General features: G+C 42.4%; 1 protein-coding gene across 1 annotated transcript in view; it reads right to left on the reverse strand.

Moving 5' to 3' along the window:
• The window catches only part of LOC102479288 (protein SSX1), a gene marked incomplete at its 5' end in the record, with an annotated part of 10,979 nt that extends 4,351 nt beyond the window's left edge, over positions 1-6,628 (reverse strand). Inside the window, 4 exons of the mRNA XM_006165034.1 lie at positions 4,532-4,630; positions 4,941-5,055; positions 5,445-5,533; positions 6,553-6,628. Coding sequence (XP_006165096.1) covers positions 4,532-4,630; positions 4,941-5,055; positions 5,445-5,533; positions 6,553-6,628 — 379 coding nt within the window. The remainder of the gene's footprint in view (positions 1-4,531; positions 4,631-4,940; positions 5,056-5,444; positions 5,534-6,552) is intronic.
• Between the last annotated feature and the right edge of the window lie 3,633 nt (positions 6,629-10,261).

Here is a 10,261-nt window from a genome sequence, read left to right on the forward strand (position 1 = left end):
TCTTGGAATCTTAGGCTCGCACTCACACGCGCCTTGTGTGAGTTTAAGCCACCGGGTCCAGGACTTGAACCGCGGTCGACTATGTGGGAGTCCAGCGACATAGCCATTACGCTAACTGCTGGTACCAAGATGTGTGAATCTTAAGGAATGTTGATAATACCTCAATTAAGCTGTTAAATGTGTGAGAAACCATGGCTGATTTAGTTCAGCGTTTCTGAAATGTTCCCAGGATAAATGAATTCCTTTAATGTCAAAAACTCTGTAGATGATTGGATACTGGATTTTAAGACCTCTTACAGGGATTGTGGGAGTTTGTAGAATCTGGCATGATGAGTTGGGGAGTTATAGGTCTACTAGAGAAAGTTCAGACATTCTGATCCTGTCATCTTGCAACTGTGCTCTCAGAGCAGAAAAGTGAGTAAATACATCCTGTCACCTTTATAATGATTGCACACATTACTCAAATGCACAAAGATCTCTACCCTATAATCTGTCACGTTTCTCAGACTATGCTATCTCTATTCACTGACAAGTAGGAAATCTCAGTGTGTGTGTGTGTGTGTGTGTGTGTGTGTATGCATGCACGTGTATGTGTGCATGGGGTGGGGGATCACTTTCTCCTCCAAGTTCAAAGCATAGAATCAGATTTGATTGGAAGTGAGAAGACTATTTGATTTTGTTAAAATACAGGGTAATAGGGACCAGCAGGTGGCATGATGGATAAGGCACTGGATTCCCACATGCCCAACCACAGTTTCAGTCCTAGACCCGGCAACTTGAAAATCATGCCAGGCATGTGTGTATGCATGTGTACCCAGAATACCAAGAGGGGAGGGGATTGCAACTTGGCCATCCCCTTGGTGGGGTAATTTCTCACTTTTCCTCTCTCCGTCTCTCTGGCAAGTGCACACACCTATGCCAAAAACCTGAAAACCCCAAAAAACAAACAAACAAAAAACCAGGGAAATAGCTATATTTATTATGTAATACATTAATCACTTTCTTAAGATATTTATGCATTATTTATGTGCTGTTATGAAATTGATTCTGGAATTTTTTCCAGATTTACACTGTAATTAACCTTTTGTTAATTGCCCTTTGATTCATTAACAGTGCTTAGCAAGAACTTTATATTATTATTTTTAAAAATTATTATTCATACATTAAATCGCTATACATCATTTAGATTGTGAAGATACTTTACCCAGCATGATATACACCTCAGTCCAGCCCAGTTGAGACCACCATACACATCCTCGTCAACAGGTAATAAATCTTATCTGTGAGAAATTACACAGATGGTATACCCATGTAGTCAATCAAGATTTGAGTCACAGACCTGGTGGCTTGAAACTCATGCTGGGTGCATGTGCATGTGTGTCCAAGATCCTGAGAGGAGAATGGAAGAGAAGTGATGGCAGTGTGATCATCCCTCCTAGGGGGGTGATTTCTTGGTTTCTGTCTCTCTGTCTCTCCAGTGAGTGCATGTGCCCTATAGCAAAAATATCTCTCTCTCTAAAGAAATATAGATAAATTATAGGAAGTAACCTCTATATGTTTTAATTTGCCAAAGAGCACATGTGCTTGTTAGAGAGAGACAGAGAGATACAGAGAGAGAGAGAGAGAGAGAGACCTCCCCAATGGGGCACAGTCATGCCACAATCCTTTCTCTTCCATTTCTCCACACTATTGGGATTTGAGGCATGTACACATATTTGCCCAGGGTGTCTTTCAAGCTCCCAGAACCAGGCCAATGTGGTTGACCATATGGGATTTGGCTGCCTTAACCACCAGGCCACAGAGACAGCCGTACAGGAAATAATATTGAATCCAATCAGTCTGAACATTAGCCCATAACTTTTGTACTTCAGATCTCTCTGATTTCTTTATTAAAAAAATATATTTTTTTGGAGAGGTTTTTGCTATAGGGTGCGTGCGCTTACTAGAAAGACAGAGAGAGAAAGAGAGACAGAAAGCGAGAAATCACCCCCCCAGTGGGATGACCACGCCGCAATCCCTTCTCTGTTCTCCTCTAGGGATCTCGGCCATGCACACACATGCGCCCAATGTGAGTATGAGTCACTGGATCCAGGACTCGAACAATAGTTGACTACATGGGAGTCCAGCAACATAGCCATTACGCCATCTGCTGGTCCCAATACAAGGAATATTTTTATCCACCTGTTTGGCTCATTTAAAAAAGTGCATCTCAAAGTTAATTGCAGGTGTCTTGGTAAGAAAATAAATTCTTGCTTTTTAAGTCACACGCGTGGGTGCGTGTGCGTGCATGCCCAGAATTCCAGCAGGAGACTGGAGGAGAAGAGACTGCAGTGTGGCCATCCCCCCTGTGGGGGTGACTTCTCACTCCCTCTCTCTCTCTGGAGAGTGTATGCACACTATAACAAAAACTTTTTAAAAAATGTATATACACACACACACAGAGTCATGGCTGGGCCTTTGAATCACTCTCTCTCATGCTTGGGCTATTTTTACCTCTGGGGGGATATACTTTCACTTTTACTTAATAAACTATCCTTTGCTTTCACTATTGGAGTGTTTCATTCAATTCTATGACTGAAACACCAAGAATGTGGATATCACAGAAGCTGTCCTGCCACGTATTATGTGGCAAGCTAAGCTGGGAGTCTGCTTTTTCACCCTACTCTAATCTCATAATGAAGACTCATCTGCCCCTCTTAGAAACTTGATCTTGAAAGTGAAAAAGACAATAGCAACTCCCACTCCCCCGCAAAAAACACAGCTTATGCCTGCGAGCCACTGGAGGATTTGAGACTTCTCTTCAAAAAGAAATAGAGGGAACCAGCAGTTAGCATAATGGCTATGTCGCTGGACTCCCACGTAGTTGACCATGGTTCGTGTCCTGGACCCGGTGGCTTAGAACTCACGCCGGGCACGTGTGCGTGCCCAAGAGCCTGAGAGGAGAATGGAGGAGAAGGGATTGCGGTGTGACCATCCCCCCTGGGGGGTGATTTCTCGCTTTCTGTCTCTCTGTCTCTCTCTGTCTGTCTGCGCCCCCAAGAAAAAACCCCTAAAAAAAAAAAAAAAAAAAAGAAATAGACATCCAGCTGCAATGAAGGCCAAAAAATTATAAATGATCATACAATGGAGATATTACCCCATTGGAACCTCTGCTGAATCCTATTGTGAGTCATCCAACACTAATGACAGCTCTGTCAATGACATACCTTAGGACTATCTCAACCACCTGCTCCTGGCCCTGCCTACCACTGAGATCAAATATAGCTCTCTCAAGGACACACCTCAAGACTATCTCAACCACCTGCCCCTGGCCCCGCTCTACCACTGAGAGCAGATAGGGTGAGAATTCCATACAATAGACATGCCTGGCTGCCCATGGGGTGTAGGCACTCTGCTGACCCAGATAAGCAGACCCAGGGCTCTATGATGTCAGCAGGAGGAACTTTGAGGTGCCTCTCACCGCAGGATGTTGGGAGGTCAGTGACCTGCCCAAACATACATGCTGGCAGTAGTGTCCCACCTGCATAGATGCGACCACAAAAGAGATTTTTCAGCTAATAAGATCCTCTGGTGTCTGCAGCACTAAGCAGCTAGGAAACTGAGGCCCTGAGAAGTAAAGTGTCTTGCCTAAGTTCATGCATTTTTGTGACAACTTGACTTAAACTTGGAACTCCTTTTCCCCAGTTCAGGGAGTACCCAGACGCCAGAGTACCCAGCTCCCTCGACCTTTAGATACTGGAACTTGTCAAGCAAGTGTCCTTTGTGACTTTGTGTGATTGGGACATTTTAGGGGTCACAATTTGACCAGTAGCATGTCTATAATAAATGTGCGTGGTAACAAGTTTTTTAAAAAAAGTTGGGACCAGCAGATAGCATAATGGTTACGTCGTTGAACTTGCACGTAGTCAAATGCAGTTCGAGTCTCAGACCCTGTGGCTTAAAACTCATGTTTTAAGTTTGTGTGTGTGTGTGCCAAAATCCTGAGAGGAGAATGGAGGAAAGGGGATTGTGACATAGCCATCCCCTCTAGGGGGATGATTTCTTGCTTTCTGTCTCTCTGTCTCTGTGTCTCTCTGGTGAGCGCAGGTACCCTATATCAAAAATATCTCTTAAAAATGTCACAGCTGAACCCATTTGTGTAGCCTTCACCAATCCTTGCCCTCCCTCCTTCTCTACTTATAGCTGCTCTCCCAAATTTGATGGGTTTTATTCCCATTCTGGTTTTCATACATTTATATATTTTTTCATACATTTATACATTTCATACATTTACCATTTATTTATGATCCATTTAATATATATTTTATATATATATATATTTTTTTGTTTTGTTTTGTTTTGTTTTGTTTTGTTTTGCATGTTTTCGACTTTTATATGAATGGCCTCTGTACTTAAACTTCTGCATTCAACTTTTTTATCCACTCAGCCCTATGTGTAAGGGAGCAAATGCCTGAGAATCTTTCCCAGGCAGCAGGACTGAAAAATATTTGGACTTGAGAAGTCCCTTTCCAGCTCCTTCCTGGGCACTCACCCTGACTACCCAGGTTCTGATCTTCATCAGAATTCTTCTCCTGGGGAATTTGGGTCTGCTCACTGGAACTCATGAAATCCGGCACGGTAGTTTGGAGGCCTAGAAAAAAGCAAAATGTTTATTACTTAGGAGACCTGAGAGAAGGTATGGAGACCTCATCCAAACAAAGACCTACAAAAGAGAAATGTTGAGGATCCAGGGCTGAACTCCATTCTGGCCAGTACGTGTCCTTAGGCCTGCATAGAATATAAAAGAGCAGAGTTCCCCAAAGCTGCTGTGGGGTTTCTCCCCTCACAAAAGGAAAGTGTGGAGCACTTGCTGCAGACTAAGAAATTGTCATAACAATATAAAGGGACTGAGGGATGCTCATGTGTTCTCAGGCTTGTCTGTACTCTGAACTTCCTGTTACCTAGACTAGTCATGGTGTCGTAGTTTCTCTTCATATATGCGTAGGTGGTTTTCTCTGAGTAATTTAGCTTTGCCCACTCTTTCTTAGAGAAGTATTTGGAAATATCGTTGAAGGCCTAGAAAAGAGAGAAAAATAAATTCCTGCAGTGACTTGGCAAGATGTGTTTGCCATTCAGCTGGGACCACTTCCTCAGCTGAGACTTCTGCACCGCATCTGGAAACTGGGGATAATAATCTCTCTTGACTGATGTCCTGGCTAAGAAAACATGGGTAATATTCCCAGGCTTTGTTCCTGGCAGGTAGTAGGCATGAACTGAGAGTCACCAAATGTAAAGTCACAGACATGTTGTCTCCAGAGATGCTAAGTGAAGACAAGGCAAGGCCCTGGATCTTCCCCCTGAGACCCCACTCCTTGACCTCTGTACTCCTGGCTTCACCTCCTCAGAAATCTAGCCACCCAATATTGTCCCCTGGGCCACTCCTCTGCCCCTCCAGGTCACTTCACCTTGCATTTCTTCTCTAATTTTCGAGTGTCTTTTCTGCGGCTCTTGTCAAAGAAGCTGCTTCTGTTCACACCACTGGGGACAGTCTGATCTGCAAGAGACATAGCCTGAGTCTCTGCAGCCATTAAGACCAAAGGTTCTGTAGGGGAAGAAAACACTGAGGGACAGTCACATCCAGTGACAACCTGGAATTAGGTTCTACTTTTCTCCATCCTGGGTTTATCTGTCCCTGGGTAGGGACATGGGGAGGAGTCAGAGGTAAACAAGGGCCAGGAGTTTCTGGGAGTTATTGATCAGGAATGATAGGTTTTCTGTGGGCATGAGCAAAAGCAGCTTTGAGTTGGCTACTGTTGTTAATAGTTTCCTTAGAGCTTAACTTATCCTGAAAGAAAGTAATAAAGACCCTTGTTGTATAGTTTTACTGAGTGGGGATGTTCTCAAGTAATATTGGGGGAGAGGAATTCCAGAGGTCATAGGGTTTCTCTGACTGATGGATTTGGGTTCTCAGACGGAGGAATGGAGGTCTGTTCTATTGAAGAGAAATGGGTATGGCTAATACGAATGGGATTTAGAGGCTATTACTACGTTATTTGGAAATTATTTGAGTGAAAAGGTCTGAGATCTATGAAATTACAAGAAACATCACTCAAACTGAGAGAATGTGAGGCAATTCAAGATACAGTGCTCCCCAAACTGAAGACATTGGGAGTCTTCTACGGACGGGACTTTTACGGGTCTCTGGGGCTGAACACATGGCTTTATCCCAGTGGTGGCAATAACGTAGTTTTTAACACAGACGTTATCTGGTTTATCTATGGTTAAGGAAATCTAGCGGTGTTTGGTTGATTTTAGGGTTCTTTAGGGGTGACGAGTTTTAGTTCCCTTGGGAATAGCAATTAGAGAGTATCGCAGACTGAACATAACTTCCGTTTCATCTCGGTTGGACTGCGATCACCCCGTAAAACTTCAGTAATTACTTGGTCCTCAGGATCATGAGGATTTCAAGAGTCACAGTAAAGGCCCACACACCTGAATGTTGTATAGAGACCCCCACCTTCCCTCCCTGCCACCCCTTAAACCTTTCCAAAGTGCCCCACAAAAAGTACCTACCTGAAAGGCGAAATGGCGGTAAGGCGGCACTTGACGAGAAGAGATGCTGGGGTTTAACTGCCCGAATAGGATCAACCAATCAGAACAGTTAGTGAACTCAATATGACCAATCAGAGGCTAGGAAGATGGGCGGGGCAAGTGAAGGACGTTAGGGTCTGTTAGCTCAGAATTCTGGGATAGAAACTTAACAAAGGGGGGCGGGGGCAATTCTCTTCTGCTGGGATTGGCTACATGAGCTTCCACAGGTTTAAGTATTGGTTACTGCGCAGCTCAGATTTTCCTTCTTTGTTCAGCCTACGTCTTTCTATTTTGTGCTGTAATTTGTCTCATTTTAATAAATGGTGTATATGCAGCATATTGCCACTTCAAATCCTTCCCATCAGTCGCTTAACTTACTTGGGTATGGGGTCTTTCCTAGGACCTCCGTAGAAACTTAAGAAATTCAAACCGTTCTTACAAAAATTTCTATAGGTGCTTTTCCTAGAAGACCTAAGAACCAGGAAAATATTTTACCTCTTGATAATAATATAATTTATAACAATAGTATTAAAAATATTATTCAGGGGTTACCAAGTGGCATGTTGGTTAAGGTGCTAGAGTCCCACATGACTATCTGCAGTTTGAATCTCAGACCTGACGGCTTGAAAATCAGGCTGGGCCCATGTTTCGGCTTGGAAAAAGATTGTTCATTCAATTAGGGCTTCCTGAGGAGTATGTGTAAAGCAATTCCTCTATAAAGTCTCCCCTAACCTCATCTCCAGTGTTTCCAGTGGGCCCCAAATGCACCCCCCTCATTTCCATCCACAGCTCCCATCTCTCTAAGTTGTCCCTCCCAGAAAGACAGAGAGCTCTCTTAGAGCAGGTACAAAGCACTGACCCTTGTGCCCAGCACAAAGTCCTTTATGTGCATCTTCCTATTTAATTTTCCCAACCTTTCTTTGAATTAAGTGCCATTATCATCTCCATTGTGCATAGGTCGAAACTGAGGCTCAGAGAATTAACCAGCCTATTCTAGGTGGCGTAGTCAGCATGTGACAGAGCTAGAATTCACTCCCAAGTTGAACTGAGTGAGTTGAACTGAGTTCAAAATCGATGTTTTTAATTACTCATCTATAGTTTCACAAATATTTGTTAGTTGCTTGAATGAATGAATGCATCTTAAATCTATAAAGGACCTTTAACATAATTTACATACCCCCCAACAAGCACCCCACAGTTCCTCTGGCTACTGTAACAAATGAACACAAACCATTTGGCATAAAACAAAAGAAATTTATTCTCTCACACTTGTGGAGGCCAGAAGTTTGAAATTAACTTCTCTAGGTTGAAATAAAGGTGCCAGCAGGACTGTGCTCCTCCAGGGGCTCAGGAGAGATTCTGTTTCTTGCCTTTCCCAGCTTCTGGTGGCTGCCAGCTGTGGAGAGCGGCCAATTTGAGCAAATAAGGTGACCTTTAGACACATGCAGAAACGCAGTTCTGTAAGCTTCATTTGCATAGTGACTAAACCAATTCGAAAACGCAGTTCTGTGAGCTTCATTTGCATAGTGACTAAACCAATTCGTATTCGAATACATGAGTTGTCTGTTGTTGAAACTGCAGAGCAGTATGGGGCTAAAAGGAAGCTACATGTATTTATCAGATTTTACCCCAAAAGATCAGAAAAACTACATGGTGCCAGTTGTTTACACATCTTCCAACAATTAACATCCAAAATCAACTGGCTTTGCATTCCATTTCTTCTCCCATTTTCTGCCCTTTAAAATCATAAGCCTGAGGCCAGTTTGGGGTTGCAGCTTTCTCCATCGGAGAAATTTGACTCACCTGATCCTCACTTTTCTATACTTGTATGTCTTTGTGTGTTTATTTTAATGTTTATTTTTAATCCACAGTCCCTCCCCTCCCAGAAAAACGCATTATGCTAAGTGGGTCCTGACAGCAAGCATTACATTGCCTTTTTTTACTTTCTGCATGTCCCATATCCCTTCACCTCCCTCTAATAAGGACACTTATGATTACATTTTGGGACCATCCAGATGATCCAGGTGCTATAGTTTGAATGTGTCCCTCACAGTTTATGTGTTGGAAATGTAATACCCAGTGTGTTGGGAAATGGGGCTAAGTAGGAGGTCATGAGGGCTCTGTACTCACGAATGGATTAATGTATTTATTTTGGGAATGGGTAATTATTGTGGGACAGGGTTCCTGATAAAAGTATGAAACTTGGCTGCCTTCCTTCCCTCTTTTCCATCTCTTGCCCTTGTTCTTACCATGTGATACCTTATGCCATGTTACGAAGCAGCAAGGAAGCCCTTACCAGATGTGACCTCTGAGTCTTGGGCTTGCCAGCCTCCAGAACTGTAAGAACTAAATGTCTTTTCTTTATAAATTAGCCAGTAGCTCATTACCACTGTACTGGCCCCTTTGGTATAGTTTGTGAATTGTTGGCCCTTTTAAACTATAGCACCATTAATCATCTGTGGTTTGTAGCTTAGATTAGGGTTTAAATTAACATTCTATTCAAAGTCTCTCTGGTAGACTCCCAAAATATTCAGACAAGAAGCCATTTTAAAGCTGAGGTGTGTCCTGGCAAGTTCAGGGAAGCCATGCTCTAAACCCATCTCCTGGACTCCCAAAATATTCAGACAAGGTAGGACGACCTCCATCTTCTCTCTGTCTCTGGCTATCTGTCTCTCTGTCTCACGTTCTCTCTCTCTTTAAATTAAATTTAAAAACTTTTTTTCAAGCACCTCTCCTTAGCTTGGGCCTTTTCTTTCACTTGTTAATTTCAGAAGCCATTTTAAAGCTGAGGTGTGTCCTGGTGCGGTTTTCATTTTTTACTCTTTTTTTGTTAGTATTTTTCTAGTCCCCCCTCCCTTTGCTTATATTTTTAAACCTTATTTTCTTACTCTAAGCTTCACTCTCCACACATTTAATGTCTAGATAGGCCTAGGTGCACAGTAGCTAAATATCTGAATACTTTTAGACTCATTGAAATCCTCAATGCTTATTAAACCTCCTTCTTTAATGAAGAAATTTCTCTTTATAAATCTGAACTCCTAATCTTACTGTTGATACCACATTGCTAAGCACTGTGGAGGAAAGATTTTTGTCACAGAATGACCAGAAACAACCACAGAGGCACAAGAAACATGAGAAACCAAGAAAATATCTCTACCCTAAGGGAAAAGAACAATCCCTCATCATCCACAGACAGTACAGTAAGATTCATGGAAATGTCTGATAGAGACTTCAGAATATTCTTACAGACAAACTAAATGAGATCCAAGAGCTGAGAGATAATGAACTCCAGAAGATGCAGGAGAAAAGAGATGATGAGTTCCAGGAGGTGTTGAAGTTCTTTCATGATCTGAAAGAGGAAATACACACCATAAAAAAGATTCAAATGGAGCTATTAGAGATGAAGGCTTCCCTTCCGGAAATCAGAATGTTCCTCGAAAGTATTAAAAATAGAATAGTCCTTGCAGAAAATCAAATCTCAGATGTTGAAGGCAAAACCTCTCATCTAGTAAAAACAACCAAAAAAACCCCCACAAACCTGAGAAAATAACCCCAAAAGATGAGAATACTATACAAGAAATTCTAGACAGCATTAAGTAGCCAAACATCTGAATAATCGGTATCCCAGAAGGTGAGGAAACTAATAAGGGCATTGATAATCTATTCCATGAAATCTTGGAAGAAAACTTTC

Source organism: Tupaia chinensis, unplaced genomic scaffold, assembly GCF_000334495.1.
Source record: "Tupaia chinensis unplaced genomic scaffold, TupChi_1.0 Scaffold143793_1, whole genome shotgun sequence".
In the NCBI taxonomy this organism is placed as follows: Eukaryota; Metazoa; Chordata; class Mammalia; order Scandentia; family Tupaiidae; genus Tupaia; species Tupaia belangeri.